The following is a 20,001-nucleotide window of genomic DNA, read 5'->3' on the forward strand; positions in this document are numbered from 1 at the left end:
CCTGCCTGTCCCACCAAGGTCACCTTGTGCCAGCGCCTGCCAGCCCCGCAGACCTGGCCGTGCCCTTCTGCTACTGCCATCCTGCTCATCCACACGCAGGAGGCATTTACTGTTCGCTAGAAATCAGTTGGTGAGAAACATTTTAGATTACCTCTTATAAAAACACCTGCACATATGCTATGTGCTTTCCTGGATATTGAAAGACAATCTGTGAACGAATGCCCCTTGCAGGGAAAGGCAGGACGTGGTCCAACAACTGCATGAGAATACAGTGTTCTGTCCTCAGATGCCTCCCTCTGCAACGCTGCTTTTCCCCTTCTCTCACCACAGACTGGAAAATTTCAAGAGCGAAGCTCTGCTCTCATTACAACATGAAAAGACTTCATGGGAAGTACAGCACCATGACCTAATGTTACTCATGCACCTGTACATTTGATAACTTTAACTCTTGAGGCAGACTGCAGCCATGCCTGTGATGTAGGAGCTACCTGCAAACACGGAAGAGACAGTCACTTCTCCTACGAGCGCTTGAAAATCCTACAATTTCAGTAGGTCAGCCTGATTTTTATACAGGCTTGTAACTCATTTACAGCTCTTTTAAATTCAAACTTAAGTGGAAATGGGACCGAGTTAAATTATGATCTGAATCACTTCCTGCTAAAGACAATGAGCTTCACGCTGGCATGAGCCCACACAGAAAATGTTTGGAGAAAATTCTTGGTTGGCATCAACAGTTTGCATGCCAGACTGTGCAGACAAAGCATCAATGTCATTAGGTTGGCACTTGTCTCAGACTTTTTTTCAGATTATATTTACATTACCCAAAAAATGTGAGTGGAAAGTTTAGCACAATGAACACAGCTAACTCAGTGCTAGCTTCTCTTCACTCCCTTGCAGTCATGCACTGTAAAACCACAGTTACTTATCTAATCACACGCTTTTTCTGGAGAGCACCTGTCTTACTCACTAAGTGCATTTCACTGTTCAAAGGCTCTGTTTCTGATGCACTATGAAGTATTTTCTTAAACTAACATGCAGCTTCATCCCAAACCTACTGCCAAATTTTCAAACTCTGCTCTACTGACAAGTGTAATAAACTATCTCTAAAAGATAATGAGAAAATCCTCACAGTGAAACTTCATTAGGTTTTGCAAGGCTATCCCCATTCTACAGATCAGGGGTACAAGATATTTAACAGCATTCAGCACTTTCAGGGAGTACTTTGAAACATCTAGCCCCTGAATCTACAAAATATGTATTGCTTTTATGTTCAAAATCCTGCTGGTTGTTTCAGATACATCAACAGAGTGATCTGCCTGAGCCTGCAGCCCCATGTGAAGAAAATGGAGAAAAATATTTGAAAAGAGGAGGACAGGGCCAGGCCACTGCTCTCAACAGTACCCTTTAGCCAGGACAGCATCAGCTGTGAAATGGCTGGGACAGTGTCAGCCAATTCCACAGTCAGCTCTGCTCTTGTGATTTTTGACAGAGAAGGAAAAAATGGGAGAGATTAACAAAAATCTACAGCAGTATTTTCATTTTACACCAAAATCAGACATCAAAAGTCACATGCTGTACTAAGGTTTTAGTGCACCCAGTGTGTCCACAGCTGCTGCAAAGCACTCAAGATGCCCCCACAGACACCTCAAAACAACCAAGGCTCAGCCCAAACAGCTGCCTCAGCAATTTAATTATATGCCAACATTACTCACTGTTAATGAGGAATGGACAAAATTTTGCCTTATTCAAAGCCAAAATGTTAATAATATTTTGCAAAAATCACATACCCAGTATATACATGTGAAACTAAAATACCTATTAGGTGGAAGAGCTTAGAGATGCATGCTCCTGATTCCATTTCTGCTGTTCCACAGTTGGGAAGAATGAGAATATATCATTCCTTACTATATCATCACTAAAAGCACACAAATATAAAATCCAGTATTCCTCAATCACTTTCCTTTAGAGTGCAGAAATTAATAACATTCAATAGTTCAGCCACTTGTTACTGTGGGAGCTCAAGTGATGCTCTGCAGAACTCCAGCTCACAAGTTTGAGCTAATCCAATTCATGGCACTTGCTTTTTAGACACCAGTAATGTTTCATGAAAATTACATGAAGCTTTAACAAAGAGCTCCAATGTAATTATTAAACTGATTGAACCGTGGACTTTGTTCTCCTGTTGCGTATTCATCCTCATCTCTGATCTTGAAGCTGGAACATTACATCTGTATTTGAATATTTATTACACTATGCTAAGTAACTCCTTCAGTGAAGAGAGTTGCTCTTTTCCTAAATTAGTTTCAGCATAATTTGCTGTGAAGAGAACTTTGAGAATGTCCTGCTAAGCTCCCCTGTAACTGACTGATTCCATTGTTGGTGTACATGGAGGCCTTAAAAAACATTAAACTTGTTATACAAATGGAAACAAAACACCCTTTGAGTTCTATTGACAACTTAACCTTTAGAATTTGGATGAAATCCCAATTCTTGAGAGAATGAAAAAGAAGGTATTGAATGAAGCTATTATATAGAACATTCTTAGGGTTTTTTAAAGTATACAGTATATAATAGCATTAATGCATTTGTTTATGTGATGAGTGCCTGTAGCAACTCATATTTAAAGAGACATATTATGATTTTATTAAAACCTTGTTTATTTTATTTAGGGGAATATGTAGCAATTTGAAGACAAAGTGTTCTTTTGTGAGCGATACATGACATTTTCAGATGTGTGCAGTTTCCGAAATTGTTGAACAGGTTATAAAATGAAAGGTTCTATCTGTCCTCTACTTGAGCTACAGGGCTATCACCAGGTCTTGCTGTGAATGTCTCACTTACCAGTATTAAATCCATGTCAAAAGGGACCATATTTATGAACAATCAGGGTTTGCATACATAAAACATAAATTGGTGCTGTCTTGTAACAAGAATGGGAGAAGTGGCCCAACCTAATAAACACTCCTTGACTACCAAGATGGCATTTCTAGACAAACTGTTATTATTTTAACATATTCTGCATTCTAGTAGAAATGAATGCAAAAACAAGAACTCCCCCTTCAACTACGCAGTGCCCTTAAAAGGACACACTGAAAATCTTCCCCAGGCAAGAAAAGATGTAGGATAGAAAAACAACCCAGAGCAAAACAGGACACAAAATACCTTTGAAGTTATAGAAAAAACACCTAACATTATATTCTACTGCACTGGCCAGAGGCAGAGAAATGCATGACTCCACAGAATTTAGTCTCAGAATTCTCCTCTGTAATCAAAATTTTTATTTCAGGTTTTGGTTTCTGAGTCTGTCACAAAATCAATGTTAATGTTTCTGTTAATTGTGCATTTTGGCATGTTCATTAACATAAAAAAATTAAATTCACTAAAAAATAAAAAAAAAATTAAACTAGGTTTTTTCCTAGTACTGGTGCCTTTTTAATCAGAGAATTTAGGGGGTTGAATTAATTTTCATAATACCAATAAGACTCTATTTTGCTATTTAACTAACAACTATGCACTGGTTTTCCTTTGTAATTTGAATAATTACTTGCTAAGAGCTTCAGATCATTGCAATATATTCAAGTGCACGTCTGTAAAAGGTTTTTGTTGCAGAAATAAAACAATTTTCTACTCTGTAAGTTGGCCCATCTGCAATCCTGCCTACCTTCGGATTTTGAAGTCATACAGAAAACAGCATTTCTTCAAAAGAAAACAAAATGCTGTTACCGCAGTCTCTAGAGTTTCTTTCCACAAATGCACAGCAGTTGTTCCAACTTTTTCCTATGACAAGCTCCTGAACTGCTTGGTCAGGATTTCCAAACAATAACACAGACTGGTTTGAGGAATACCTTTGCCAAACAGACAATCCTCCATCACTAGAAACTGAACACTGGCTCAAAATGCACACATTTGTGCACAGCAGTTCCTGGTACTGCAGCTCTCAGTCAGAGATCATTCTCACAACCTCAGCCTTCAGGTCAGTACATTTATTAAGCTCCAAAAAGGCCAAAATAATTTCTGTTCACTGAACTTCACAGACAGCAATACTTATATTTTAATATGAATGCCAATAGCTACAGCACAACAGACATGCAGAGCCAAACTAGATACTAACTTATTTTTTTTTCCTTCCATGACCCAAATCCCTAACTCTTCAGACCAAGATTTATATCTTGTAAATAAGACCTTGGTCTGCCAAAGAGCAAATGCAAAACATAACCAACTAAACATATTGATTAGGCAACAAATTTAATTCAATATATCACTGACCTAACAATTTAGATGAATAAAATTATTTTGGGTCTATATTTATCTGCCCCAATAGTGGTTATGAGGTAGATAGAATTATTTAAAATACCAAGCCGCTCAAATCTCTCAGTATTACAGAAAATAATTTCTAATTGAAATATCATCAGGAACAACTTTGTGACTGGTACCTGTAAACACTGAGGTTTTATTCACTTGCTCATGATTCACAACACTTCTATTTCCATCCAACCACAAATTGTGGTGCTTGGTCCCTGCTATCCTTTTAAGTGTTATATGATGCAGATTAATCACAGAATCATAAGAACCATTGTTTCAAACCCATGTGTTTAAAGTTAAATAAACAGATTTCTTTTCCATGTGCAGTATGTACACAAGGACACGAACACGCGGTTACTTGATGGAGTTGTGGTGCCCAAGCCTTTCTGCAAGGTCTGAAAAAGCTTGCCCTCAGGTCTCTGTGAGCCCCCGGTGACATCCTGACACCTGTCCATTAAACAGCCTGCACAGCTGCCTCTTGCTCCCCTCCAGCCCAGCCCTACACACCCAAAACCTTCACATCTCATTCCTAGAGCAGAAAAAAGGCTCCAGACACCACGGGCAGAGAAAGCGGCTATCAGGTTGCCTCTGGCATTTCCTCCGCAAAATAAACTCAATAGGAAAAAATCTGCTTCACTTAACTGAATGCTGAGGCAACCATGACCTTGAATGCATCAGGACTTATCTTACTTCCTCCATTTGGGCCATTTAATCACTACTGAGAATACAGCAAGGAAAACAGAGGATTCAGGAGATACATAATTCTTAAACAGACAAAAGGTAGAAAAGAATGTTGCCCTCTTTCTAAGTCCTCAGAAGGTGAGGAAAAGGAAATCAATCAACCAAACTCAGCTGCTGGGGCTAAGGGATGTGAAGCATGGCTCTTTCCCTACAAGATTAAGAAATCCATTAGGACTTCTGATACTCAAACACACCCCTCCACTTTCAGGCCTGAAGAAATGTCTGATGGATTCTATGCAAATAATGATAAAACCATTTATCAACATCAGCATCTTCTCTACTGTTCCCTACTGCCCATTTAGAGGGTTCCCTCACAACATGGAAAAAATTCTATGGCTTCAATCTCCTACATGGCATATGCACATTAGAAAATTCCCATTGCTTCTTTCAGCGGAGTCACAAGAAACAAATTAAAACTGGTCAAACTTCTATAAACATCTGTTGGTTTATCTGTTTTTATTACCCTCTTAATTTTGAAGATCAGCTTAGAATATTAAAAAAAAAGGTCTAAAAGAAATGGTTCTTTTCACAGTCAGTATAGCTATCCACTTCTCTCTGTTCACCCAGCTCGGAGTGATGTGCTGCGAGGGCCTCAGAACCTCACTCTAAGAGACAAAAATGGGATCAGGTTATGAATAACTTTTTCAGAAGCTTCTTACAAAACTCTGACTCCAAACATATTGGTTCCAGCTGTTCAGAATTTCAGTATACAAAGGTCAGGAGATGTCCTACTTGGATTATTTTTTTAATTATGATTCATGGTGGAGGTGATTAGCTAGCAGATGAATTTTTCTTGGACGCTATTTCTACCTTCCATATGAGCTGATTAGTTCCCATGGAAGAAAAGGCAGGACAAATAACCACACTAATCGCCAGAGTTCACAAAGTTGACCTTTTACTCAAATCTCAAAACTAATGTGTATCCAGGAAATCCTGCCAGACAGTCACTGTTTGCAAATGGTTGGGAAACGTGATCATTTGCCATGGAAAACAGACGAAAAGCAGGAGCTGGTTAAAAGACCAAGTCTTTTCTCAAACAAAACATTTCCAAAATAAAGAAACGATATCTCAAAACTGACAGTTGACCTGAGCTTAGGAAGGGTGACAGTTCTGCACTGGTGTTCTCTGTACAGGAGAATTTAAAAATGAGACTAGAATTTCAAATACGATTTAGCTGAACATAAGAAATTTATGTAATTTCTGACACTGCAGTAATATTCCAATCAGAGTCTATTTGAAAATAAATATTTTTAAGATTGAAAGGTTGGCAAGCAAGGTTTCCCTTAAGCTCAGAAAAATGTGTAAAAATATCAGATGTTTAGCAATGTAGGTGCATCTTACTAATGGGGTGCAAGGAACACGTGCCTGAGGATTACTGGTATGAGAAGATGGGCACAGGTCACAGGAATACGCTGTGCTGTACTCAAAGGGAATAATGCTGTGAAATGGAGGCAGCACAAATCCCACGTATTATTAGCAAGTCAAATGCAGTCCCTAAATCTATTTATTTAGGAATGCAAGAGAATGACTGATCAGGCAGTGTTTAGCCTAGACATTTAACTGGGCTAACAAATACAATTTTGACTGGGGAGTAGTGTGGAGTGTGTGTGTGTATATGGAGTGGTTGGAGAAAAGTGTTAGCTACCCTCAGAAAAGGTGTGATTTTTTTTTTAATACTAAAATGTTGTATCATAGCTACAAAAAATGCTGACACTGACTGAAAAATTGAATTTAAAAAGCAGTGTCCTAAGTGCTGTAAAATTTCCCAATACATCTTTTAAAATCTGGTACCCAACATCTGGTTTTTAAAATCTAGTAGGAATGAAATATTTCAGACCAGCTTCTTACCTGAAAACGTCTCCCTGTATTTCAACTGGACTTCTTATTAAATAAATGCAGAATTATTTAATAGAAACATATAATATCCTGAGCTGGAAAGGACCCATGAGGATTATCCAAAGGGGAAACTCAAAAGTTAAACCAGCTATCTGAGAGCCATCCAAACACTTTTTGACCAGCAATGGGCTTGGGGGCTCTTGCTGGGAGTTTGTTCCAGTGTCTGACGGCGCTCAGGGCAGAGCTTTGGCCCAGTCTGAGCTCCCCCAACGCAGCTCTCACCAACCCTCGTGTCCTATCCCCAGTGCACCAAAACTGAGCAGCAGGAGTGTGTCGTTCATCAGCCCTGGATTTAAATTGGTAGTAGCCCTTTTCCTGGCACAGTTAGCCCAGATATCTGAGGTTTGGCCTCATACAGAAAAGCTATGTGAACTGAAGAGCAATTATGCATGCCTCATCTATGTTTAAAGAGATCATCCTCTTGCTTTGGATTACTTTAAATAATAAGCATGAAGTGAAAGCACACTTAAATATTTTCAAGATTTATTTAGGCCTAGCAGAGATGATCTGGCAGGTCAAGACTCTTGCATATGCCATCTAGAATTACACTATCAAAGGAATAGTTATTCTAATGTCTCAAAGAAATAATTCAATTGTAAACTGTAAACTCCCAGGAGCTAACATTAAATAATTTTTTTTAAAAGCTGTGGTTTATGTAAAATGGCACATATAAATTAAATCTTAAAAACTGACATAGCTTTGTCTCAAAGACCCTATGATGAAACACCTTTGCAACTTTTCTTTTTGATAAAAAAAACGGAATGACTAGAAAACATTTCCATTCTGCCAGTACCTGAGATGCAAGCCACAACAGGGACCTGCCCAACAGAGCCAGGAAAAATTCAGGTCTGTATCAGATGGAATTCTTGCAGTGATATGTTCTTTCCATATGCCCCCAAGAGGAATTTTAGTTCAGAATTTTCTTCTTCTCTGCTGTTCCTAGTACAGTCATCAAGAAAAAAACACCACTTCAAATAAGAGGGAAGCATTGCTGATGGCTTTGCACTGTGCAGGTCCTTTATAAATAGAGTCAAGATAATCTTTCCACACAGTATTTTACTTATCTGCAGACACCAAAACTGAACTTCACATATTTTCAACAGAGCTGTTTCATTATAGCTCTGAGGAAGTTCATCTCCTATTTGTCAGTGCACAAAATGTGAGAATAACAGAAGTCTTTTAGCTTGACTTTTCCTTAGGATGCATGCCTCTATCATGGGGGACACGAAAGACAAATCTTCAAATTTTCACAATGCTTGTGCTAAGGGAATAATTTTTCAATAATTTCTAATTTCTGTATTTACAGCAACAGTAAAGACTACAGCTCCCAGAGAGAAAAGAACAGTAGCAAAGGTCCAGGGATGGAGGACCAGATTATTCACAGCAAGGTCCAGCCTAGGACCAGGGATACAGCACAGCATCAACACCTCAGCACTGAGTTAATGCTTGGGAACCATGATCCCACTGCAGACATTACTGTGGTGTGGGATTTGTAATGCTCCACTTCCCTTTCAACATGCAGTCATTTTGCTTTTTACGGGCGCAAAATGTCTGTGGATATTTCCAGCTCCCAAGAAGGTCATAATAACAAATCTGCATGCAAATCTGAGAATAATCTGCCTCTAGGATCAATAATTTCTGTAGTAAAAAAACCAAAACAAAACGAAAAAACAACCAACCAAAAAAAAAAAAAAAAAAAGAGCCACGCTTAGTAACCTGATTATGAATATGCAGGGCTTTTCAGTCTATTACAATTAATTGGAACATTTTATCCATTAATCATGTCATTCTATTTAAGAAATATCTCAACCTCATACATGACACAAAGAACTCCCAACTTCAATCTCCCCATCTGGTCTTTTCTCTTGCTTTGAAAAGTAGTTGTGCTGAAAATCTGTCAGACCCAGTGCAGCAATACTGAACAAGAGCACAGAAAACATCACTCACAAAAGTGCAGAGGCTGCTGCGCTGAAACTGCTTTCATCTGAAGTTTTCATATGAGTGAGTGTTTTTTGGGTTTTGGGGTTTTTTTAACAAGATCATCTTAAATTGTTCTTCACATGAGGTCCGGATAGTAGGAGAAAAAACAGTGAAACTCTAATATCCCTCAGAATCTAACAAAGACTTACTTCCAGTTTGCTTCATACCTTTAGAAATTACATTTTAGGTAACAGCATGCATTTCTTTTCCAGTCTGTCTACTTCACAGCTTCCTGTTTTTTCTAGAAAAATGAATCAGGCATTTGTTTCTCTAAGATAAAAAAAGACCACTGAAAATATTGTTCTAGTAGAAGCCTCCTGATAGAAAAAGGAAATGTTCATGAGACAATATCCTCAGTAGAAGGCATGCTTTCAGTAAAGTAAACCAGGCAGTACCACAAAATGACTCAAATAAATGCAAACATATGTCTGTATCTGCAGGAAAAGCAGCACAAAATGGAAACTGACAGTGCTTCTGTGTCTTAACTGCATCCCAGTTTGTTTTATCTGCAAACTTATGCTCTTTTGCCCTTTATTGTCCTACTCTCAGTTACAAGAAAGATCTGTCATGATTGCTAAAAAAATACTGTGCAAAAACCTCAACATTTAGTGAATGCTTTGAGCAGCATTTGACCATAAATACACAGCGTAAACACCAGGATCATTCCAATACCTAAGTTTTAGCAATTATTTGAAAAGAGAATCAGCACAGGAGCTGCTTCCTGGAACGCCCAGCACCTGAAACCACTTCTGCTGCAGCAGAGTGCTCCCTCATTTCCACCCTGCAGTACCAAACAGGGACCTGCAGGGCAGCACAACCCCTCGGCCAGATGTTGGGCAACGGAACATCGTGCCAAATCTCCCAATAATTCACAAGATATATATAACTAAACGGAGTATATGGAATCAAAGTTAGATCTTCCCTTTGTCTTCAAAGAAAGACTAACACAGGAAGAAAATAAACATAATAATGTGAATTATCCAGTCACTGCGGATGACTGTTTAAAATAAGATTTCTTCATATATTTGGTTAACACCAAGAGCTATTTTTTCATTTATGACTTATGGACTAAACTTGCTAAGGTTTTTATAAAGTTACAAATCTCAAACCAGGAGCTGTCCTAGCTTTGAAAAAGTATGTTTTGTAACATATACACCTTTACTGACTAGTGTCACTGCTAAATCTTTAACAAAACCTTAATTTCTTCTACATATCAATAATTTTCAGGAAGTTATAAACAGTCTCACTAGAAATCTCATTTACTCTAGTTATTAAATTTTACATTATCTGCTCCTTTGCAGTAGCATAATTTCATTGATTTTCCATTTCCACAAAGTCTTCCACTAACAGACAAAAAACAAAATGCAAACTATAGAACATAGAATAAAGAAGTAGAGCCCCGCACCACTTCTAATAAAAATTAAATTTTATCTAATATTATAACATACTATTGGTAATGTCAGGGCTGAGAGAGACAGTGATGGCAGCATCTGTGAAAATAACATTCCATGACTGGAAAAGCCTTTATCAAAGGAATGGCTGTCAAAGCATTATACCTTATGTACATTATACATTATACCAGGTACATCCTCTGCAGTGTGAAGGGATGGCAAGAGTCCCTGGCATCACCCCTCCTGCTGGCAAGGCTGCCAGGCCAGTTAGAGCTGCAGTTTGCAGAGACAAACATTTATTCAAAATGAAAATGTGATCCACAATTTCCTCATAAACTTCACTCACATCAAACTTTCAGTTTTGATATGCCAATACAATTCAGCCTGCTTTATATCTTTAGAAATTACATTTTAAGTAACAGTAGGCATTTCCTTTCATCATCTTTTCTTCATCATTCATTTTGCTTCATTTGCAAAAAATATTTTACCCAATCTCTGAAGCAAAAGCACTTATATTTCTGTTTAAACATATACAGTAGAATGAGTAAAAATGAAATGGGAAATGCAGTATCAAAACCAAACGTGAAATCAAAAAAAACCTTCTGTGAAGAATTCCCCCACCAAATTCTGTCTGTCAGCTCCAAAAGGCTAACCTTCCTAACCTTTTCTACATTCCCCACAGAGCTGCACGATGATGCCCACACAGCACAGGTTTACTGCAGCACTCATTTACTGATGCAAAGCCTGCTTTGCTTGAGTCCAGAGACACCCAGTGCAGGTGAGGGCACGGCAGGATGGGCATCCACAGGATGGAACTGCCTGAGTGCTCTGAGACAAACCACACGGAGCACACGCCAAAATAAAAAACGCTGCTTTTCTTCAAGCAGTCTGACTAAGCAGACAATCCAAAGCCTTTCTCATATGGCACTCACTTCTATTCGTGAAGCATTTGAAAATACAGGATTTTAAGAAACTTCTAAAACAACTTTGCCATTTCCACCTTAAGATTACAAAAGGCTGCTTAGGCAAACAAACAAACACCCAACAATTCAGTTTTGTTCTTTTTTTTCTTTCATTATTTTTTAAAAAAGGTGACTTACAGCCCACATTGGTCAGATGATTTTATCAGGTGAAGAGACCTTTGGAAATATGGTCTGAAAATCTAACAAACTCCAGCTGGGTAAGGTGCCTTCCTTGTACATACCTCTATGTGCTCTATCTCCAAAAGCCTTTGGGGAGTTGCTGCAGTTAGTACAAAATACAGCTAGCTTTTGCCAGTGGCAGAAATGTATTCAAAGAGCAATCTGTATTCTTTTCAGGGATTTTGAACTCCTGTTGCTGGCAGCAATCAATCAGGAATCACCAGCAACTGCCTGTGATATTCTGGTGATAAAGTCTGCGTTGATCCATGGGAACACAAAAGGGTGTAAAAGCTTGCATGGTAAGAAACAACATCCGTGAAGCAATATTTTATTACTGCCCACTGCCTGTTTCAATACAGAGAAGTTTTTCACGGCCAAGAACAGATGCTGCAACGAAGCCCAGAAAAGAAGGGCCAGGGAAATTTCGCCATTTCCGAAGAGCCGCAGTCGGCAGCACAACAGGAACCGCGTTTCCTCCAACCCAGGTCAGCTCCCAACCATTCCCACTTCCTGCTGCGCTCACAGAGACAGTGAAAACTAGGAAAATACATCAGTCAAGAAGTTTTAAAAACTTCTTTAAAAGCCCACACAAAATTTAAGCCTCACAGTTCAAGCGCTATCTTCAATAATTGCTTGACGAAGGACTATTACTGCATTTTGTAATGCTTACACCTTTTTTCACCAATCCATCACTGGAAAACAGGAATGTAGAACATTTAATAAAAAACCCAGCAGACAGACAAGGAAAATTGATCACAGGTAGGAAAAAATGATTACTTGAGGCACAAGAAAAAACTCAAAAGTACCATGGAAGCGTCCTGCTAGTCTCTAACCTGGAAGACTGTCAGAGTAATGCATCCAAAAATTATCAGGGACAGAGCAACACCTAATAAACAAAACGGAACATTTTGATCATGCAAACAGAGAGGGGTCAGCAGACATGAGAGAAACAAGTCCCTGCAGGAAAAGCTGTGTCTGAACCTGCAGCTCTGCTGCTGCTGTGCTTGTGCTGTGACTGCTGATGCACATGCTGTGAACCTCGAGGACATGCCAGCAGCCAACTCCTCTTTCACATCTCCCTTTATACTGCATTATTGTCTGGTGACACTCTAAGCAATTATTTCAGTTTTAACACAATATATTCTGCTCAATTCTCTTAGCAAGTCTGTGTCTGTCTGCAGTGCAGCTTCCATCACATTTGCCTTTAAAACAGTCATAGGTAGGGAAAACTGCAGGTCAGTGCAGTGTTCCCAAGTTTTCCATTCTTGAAGAGTTCTCTAGGTCTGGACTTTGAGTTAAAGAAAATAAAAAGATCCACAAACAAACAAGCAAAGAAACAAATAACCCCTAAATATCTCCACCCTACATCATGCTGACTTCTCTCTCCCTAAATGAAGAGGGAAAATGCCACAAGTCTTTATGTTGAAATTCAGCCTACATGACATTTCCTTTGGATTTAATTGCTTTGATACAATTTGTATCTGCCAATCAAGCAAGGCCCCAGAGCACCAAACACTGTGACAAAGAAGCTCTTGTCCTGTAACAGGCCCTGACATCAAAAAGACAGAATGCTCAACTTCAGCCAAAGCATCCAAAAGGAAACAAGCCAAAGCCCAACCACTGACTCTTCCAACACTATCTGAAGGAGTGAACAGCAAAAATCTTCAAAGTCAGACTTTACAGATTCTATATTGTCACGCCTGTTTAAAATTGAACACATCTATAACCTTCAGAAGCAGACATTTCTCCACACTGTCATTTACTAATTATGGAGTAAAGATGGTCAGGCAGACCAGCTTTTAGATATTGACTACAGCAGCTCACAAACATGATAAAAATAAACCTACTATTCTTTTTCTTTCTTTGCGCAACCCAAACCATTTGTAAAGACAAAACCCTTTCAGGTGGGATCAGAGAAAAGGTCTAGTTTTCATGGTAGCATTCGCAATTAACACCTGCATCAATCCTATAGATATCTTTCTAAGAATATGCTAATTGTTACTACTTCCTAATCGTTAATGCATAAAGCAATTGTATTTTCAGCTCATCTAATGAGATTACTGTATGACCGTTATTATCCATTAATGCACAAGTACTCAAGGACTTTGGGTTTAACACTATGCCTAAGGACTAACTTAAGACAAATTTCATTAAACCAATATTTCCATGCACACATTATTAATTCTTTATCTTAAAATTGTACATAAGTCCAATATATCAAATTCTACATGAACACAGTAGTTTGTACAGGACAGCTACCACTGATTCCTTAAATAATTTAGAAATGCATACAGCAAAATTCAAATTCTGCTTCTGGACAGCCCTTTACAAGAATTTTCTTAAATATTTCCTCAAAGGAAATTCTTGTAAATACTTCTAGGGTCAGTGCAGTCTTGCTTAAAGATTTCTTCACTGATGTTTCACTGATACTTTAGGATACAAAATGTAGCTTGTATCCTAACTCAGAAAACTCAACAGGAAGGGGAACTGGATCACATCCTGCAAATCAAATGCATCCCTGAAGCAATTTTATTCCATATCTGCTTCAGTCCTCAGATTTTATTAAGCTCCACATTAACCACCAAATCCTTTAAAGCAGCACTGATGACATGACTTTTAGATTCTGAAAAAAACAGTCTGTTCATCATGGAAAGACACCATCCTGGACCAGAAAATGAATAAATACCAGCCTTTGTCAGAAACTCTGTAGCTGGTTCTACTGCCAGATTCAGAGAGGAGCAGCTCATGGATCCCTGGTAGCTTTTAAATGGAACTCCAACATCATCAACATTAAATCAGCACTTGAGGAGCAATCAAACAGACCCCTACTGCTGTCAATTACAGGCTGAAAATTCCGTTTTGATGTGTGCATTCCAATCTCAGAACTTCTTAAGTGTCTCTAAAATGAGTCATAAATGTGAGCTACGGTTGAATTTCTGACAATTAAACTTCAGTGGTGCATCACAGCTTCTTGCCTGTTAAGAACTCTTTAATGCACTCAATTTTGGATAAAAGCCATTGGCAATAATACATCCTGGTACTGTCTAGCAGATTACAATTTATTTTTAATAAAGTAATAATGGCAAGGGGAAGAGTTCAGGCTCCAAGCCCCACTGGAAACAGGGAACAAAAAAAAATCACTTAAGGTGTGGACTAAATGCTCCAAAAGCACCATGAATGTGTGAAATGTCTCTCTCTGCTGCCAAGGCCAAAGCCAGCAGGGATGCACAGCCTCTTTCTCTATGACAAATGCTGCACAGGACCAAGCACAATGTAAATTACCAAAATAAAATAACAACAGTCTCTACAGAATTAACAGAAATGCTTTTCAAGGAAAGACCATATTAGAAAATCACTTCAGCAGTTCAGCTGTCTTAGTACTATTTGTTTTGTCATTCTCAGGAAAAAAGTTTTTCATTGTACTTGTATTACTTTTTATAGTATTTATGTTACTCTTCTGCTGTCCTGCTGAACACACTTAGTGATACAAAACTGATTCTGTGTTAAATCAAGTTCTATTCCAACAGAAACCAGTAAGAAAAAATCTGAACATTTTGAGTAAATGAAATATTGTAAGTAATTAGCTTCCTTATCCCTGAGCAGAACTTTCTGACAAATATGTCCTGATATGGCAAATGTTTACTGTAACATTTTAAAAATAACAGTGATAAAGATAACAGTGGCAAAAGTTTCACAAATCTGTTTATGAGAGTCTGACCAAGAGGATCTCTACACACATTGAGAAAATATGAAACCCTCAGTCTTCATTTGAAATATGAGACTGCGCCACCTAAACTAAGTTGGTATAAAGCAATTCTTTTTACAGAATATGTATACATGGCCCAGCATGTAGTTCAACATGCAACTGACATTCCCTGCTCACGGCCTAACAGCAGGCAGTAGGCCAGTCTCTACAGAAATGCTTTTTATCACAAATAAATCACACTTACATTTTTTTCCACACAGGCTCACACAGAAAAATGCTTTAGATAACATTGCTGCAAGTGTGCGTTCATTAGCCTGTTTTCCAGCCCCCACTTATGTGGTTTGGTATTTAATTACAGGGTGGAGTGGTCCCCAGGCTACTTATGTTTCTTCCAGTCACAGCCAGAAAATTTCTGCAGGAACTGACATGCAGGACTGCAACTGGTTCAAGTTGTAGCTGGCTCCCCATCAACAAGGTTAGCTCACTGTTCATTGAAACTCACACTAGTACTTCTGTCAAATAATCATTTAAAATATGTTTTAATACAACAAATTGCATTCTAAACTTCAACAGATAATAAAAGCTTTAATAGGACCTATTATGTCCATTTACTTTTAATTGGTTTCTCAATATTTATTTTGCTAATGCCAAGAAGCAAATCTTTATCATTATGCTGGAAAGCAATGGCTTTTTTTTCCCTTGAGTATAGGGAAATGTAACTTTGTATGCCTAGTTTAATCAAATATGACTTTTAGCACATCACCTATTATTTTATTGCACACAGCTTTAAATGCTGCTTCCCATAATCAATCTTAAATTGTATTTTCACCTGAAGAATATTACACCATTTGTAAAATACTATCATTCACATGAGAGCATTTTATTGCTAAATATTACTCCCCAAAGCATTGGGGCATAACAAAATACATTAAAGGTACAAAGAAATGCATTATTCCAATTAATTTTTATATAAACGAGAGAAGTTCTATTGGACAGATAAAACTGGGGAAATAAAACAAATATTAACTTAGGTAAGAAATTACATGCACAATGCATATTATATTTTATATTTAAAAGGATGTTATTAATCTGAGTATTACTGTTGACAGGATTAGGAAAAAAAAATAAAACCACTTGGAGTCTTTTACCTATGCTTTCCATTTACTAAAGGCCTTTTATTTTTGGCCTAAGCAACAAGAATCCATTGACTTGGAAAACTTTGTCTCTAGGTCAGAAATGCATGACAGGAAGGTGAAACCACATGAGCTCATTTTGATACTAGTCAAAAGACATAGAGCATACAAAGATTATATTATGCAATTTTTAGCCAGAGGTATCTGAAAACACTCCCTAGCCAAACCCTAGCAAGAATTTATATTGAATAATTATTTATGAATGGTCTGTTACACTGTTCCTGTCAGTCAGCTACTTCTCTGTAGCTTGTTCTACTGACAAAAATACATGCAAAGTGCAGAGACATGAGGTCTTCTCATTTAGGTGATAAACCAGATTAATAACAAACTTCTAAGTTTGGACCCTGGGACACATGCACACAGTATCATAAACAACGTACAGTGACATACAGAAAAGCATTTACACGCTTTGCTGTTAGCTCCGAGTGTCACAAAAGGCAAAAAATCTAAACTCTGCAGAGTTATTAGAGACTGGGCTCTTGAGTAATCCGTTAGAGATTCCAAACCCACAAGGCAAAGAAATCATTATACAATCAAGTAATTTTTTTTCACTTTTTTTCAACAGTTTTGTCTCTTTTTCCCCTCACACACTGTTTCTATGACATTTATGAGGGCTGAATACCCACACATGGGTGAACATATGTGAACTCAAGATTTTACTCTGCTGAACAAGAAGGTTGTTGTGAGCAAGTAAATGATGTTCTGGAGCTCCGGCAGTTTAACTCCCTCAATATCCTCAGGTAGATGCTTCATCAGTAAATGTTTTATTTCATTAGCAAACATTTTATCTTATTTACCAAGTTAATGCAGTATGACTTAGTTTGCAATGAATCTGTGGCTGACTTACAGAATCTACCAAAATAAGGCACTGCTGCCTTACCACTTACTACAGCTATAACGTATTTTCAGGCCTATTAAACGGCTTTGAATCAAGCGTCAACTGTCATAAATAAAACTCTCTGGCGAAAATGACTGGCCAGAAGAGATATCGGCAGTTGTGTTGGCACACTTGCCAAAGCCTGCCGCTGAACCAGGCGGCTCCCGCGCGTCCCCGCGGACGGGGATGCTTCAGACGCAGCGGCCGGGGCCGGGCCGGGCAGCTCCCACCCACGCACAGCCCCTTCCACCTCCGGCAGCTCACGGGCATGCGGAGCTCTGCTCCCACGTCCCAGAAACTCCCTGAAATAACTGGCTTTCAACTTTTTCCCATAAAAGTTAAGTTTCAGAATCTCGGACGTGTGACCAAGCAGGAAAGAAATTCGTTATCAACAAATACGGCAGGACATCTCCCTGCCTCTCTCCTCCCGCCGGGAAGGGATTTGGCCCCGGAACGCCGCACACAGCCCGGAGCCGAAGGCCACCCCGCCGCCCTCCGGCCAGCCCGCGCCCCGCGATGCCCCGGCCGCTTCCCCGCCGCACTCACTTGAGGAAGTAGCGCTGCCCGGTCTGCGTGAGCGCCATCTCCCAGCCCGGCGGCAGCGGCCGCTCGTCCGTGACATCGCAGGAGCGCTGCCGGAGGTGCCCGTGCTGCGGCGCCGCGCCCGCGCCGGGCAGCGAGGCGGGCGACGAGTGCGAGCGGACGTGCACGGGCGCCAGGCGCGGCGCGGGCCCGCCCGAGTCCGTGCTCGACTGCCGCGAGTGCGAGCCCGAGTCGGGCTCCCTGAAGAAGGACTCGGGCAGGATCTTCTTCCGCCAGGAGCTGGGCCTGGGGTTCATCACCGCGTTGAAAAGCGCCTCCAGCTCCGTGTCCAGGTCCTGCGTGACGTGGATGACCTGCTGGCCCGGCGGCGGGGCCGCGGCCGCGGGGTTCATTGTGCGCCGCTCTGGCCCGGCGGCGGGCGCAGCCGTCCCGGGACGGGCGGTGGCCGGGGCCGGCCCCGCTGCCGGGCCGCCGCCGAGGACGCGCCCTGTGGAGCGGGCGGGCTCGGCGGGAGCAGGGCGGGCTCGGCGGGCGGACGGAGCCTCTGCGCCCCCGCCAGCCGCGCCGGTGTCCCGGGCGGGCGGGCCGGGGCCGAGCCGGGCCGGGGCCGAGCCGGGACGGGGCCGTGCCGGGACGGGGCAGTGCCGGCGGCTGCAGCCCGGCCCCCGCGCCGCCCCGCCCGCAGTTATGCAAGCGCCGCGGAAACTTTGGGCACGGGCCGGCCCCGGAGGCCATGGCGGCCCGCCCCGCCCCGCCCCGCCCCGCCCGCGCCGCGCTCGCCGGGCCGCTCGCACCGGGGCGCCCCTCGGCCGCGCTCGGCTCTGGGCTGCGCTCGGCTCTGGGCCGCGCTCGGCGCCGCTGCCACCCCGCCGGAGCCGCCGTTCCCGCCCGGCCCCAGCGCGTGGTGCCCGGGCAGCCTCCGGAGCGCTCTGTCTCTGCCCAGCTAAGGAGCTTTGCTCCAAAACCATTGTTCAGAAAGTTAATGGGCGATACTAATTTCTGAAAGCAAAATGATGCTTAAATTAGTTCACGTACAAGTTGAATTGCGCGATTTAGCGATGCTATAGCTATGGGGAGGAATTAAGTATTTGTAGTGACATACACAGCAACCATTTCGCTGTGATTTGGATAAGGTTTGGCCTTTTGCTGGCAAGTAGGAGTCCTGTGCAGAGCTGTATGTTACGTCCTTCCAGCTCACTGTCCATAGGGGTAGTTTCAAATGCAGGCATGATGCTTTGTGGGTCTGCTGACTGCCCATTCAGTCATTTGTCTTTGATTTAGCCTATACTAGACATGAGAGCTGTCATCAAAGTGCATACCTGAGGTTTTCTATTATTAATAAATACAATTGTTTTGATCTTGTCTCATTGTTTGGAGCGTTTGGAATAACTTTTGCATAGCAATGTGAGCGAAAATTGTTTAAATTCAGAAGCTGTGTATATAAAGAATAATATTGTTCACATTCCAACACTTAAGTGTTGGTTTCTACAGAGGGAAGCATCCAGTGTTTTTATGACTACACACATAGAGATATCACACATTGGCTAAATGAACACAACTGTATTTTAGCAATGCATTTGTTATTTTATTTCTGTGTATTGGACAGACTCCAGGCTATGCTGATTGATAAGAATACACCCCCCTCAGTAAGCAGAATCTACACTAGAAAAGTCTTAAGTAATGTTTTTCTGAACTTTATTCCTTATTTCTTTAAAATAAGCATAACTTCTCTAAAGTTGCATTTGGCTTCTCTAGTGGAAAATGTGGGCCTGACTGAACCATCCTTGTCCCTCAAATGAATGTTACATATAATGTTGGTTATGTAGATTCTCAGAGTTGGAGTTTAAACCTGTACACAAACCACAGCTAGGTCTGTGAAACAGATCCTGTGCATTTCCTGATGGCTTTGCTTCAACAAATATTCCTTGTCAGTTACATTTCGTCACATTTCCTGTTCATATTTCCATTGGCTTAGCAGATCTCCTCGAGACTTGTTTTATTGTTCTTTGTTTCTATGGGGGTCTGGCGGTTTTGTTGTTTTGAGGGGTTTTGTTTTTGTTTTTTTTTTTTTTATTTTTCCTGACATCTGCTGTGTTTCTGGTCAGGAAACCCAGTATTCCTGAGACTTATGTTTCACTTCCCAAAGAATTTTTGTACCGTTCTTCTACGACTTCGTACTGGTTCCTTGCTGCAACAAGCTCAAAGAGCAGTGCTAATCACAGTACCTGCT

General features: G+C 40.6%; 1 protein-coding gene across 1 annotated transcript in view; it reads right to left on the reverse strand.

Moving 5' to 3' along the window:
- Nucleotides 1-18,163, reverse strand: part of WWTR1 (WW domain containing transcription regulator 1) — a 43,859-nt gene extending 25,696 nt beyond the window's left edge. Inside the window, exon 1 of the mRNA XM_058031496.1 lies at nucleotides 17,775-18,163. Coding sequence (XP_057887479.1) covers nucleotides 17,775-18,163 — 389 coding nt within the window. The remainder of the gene's footprint in view (nucleotides 1-17,774) is intronic.
- Nucleotides 18,164-20,001: the final 1,838 nt, after the last annotated feature.

The sequence above is a fragment of the Melospiza georgiana genome, chromosome 10 (genome assembly GCF_028018845.1).
Source record: "Melospiza georgiana isolate bMelGeo1 chromosome 10, bMelGeo1.pri, whole genome shotgun sequence".
Classification (NCBI taxonomy): Eukaryota; Metazoa; Chordata; class Aves; order Passeriformes; family Passerellidae; genus Melospiza; species Melospiza georgiana.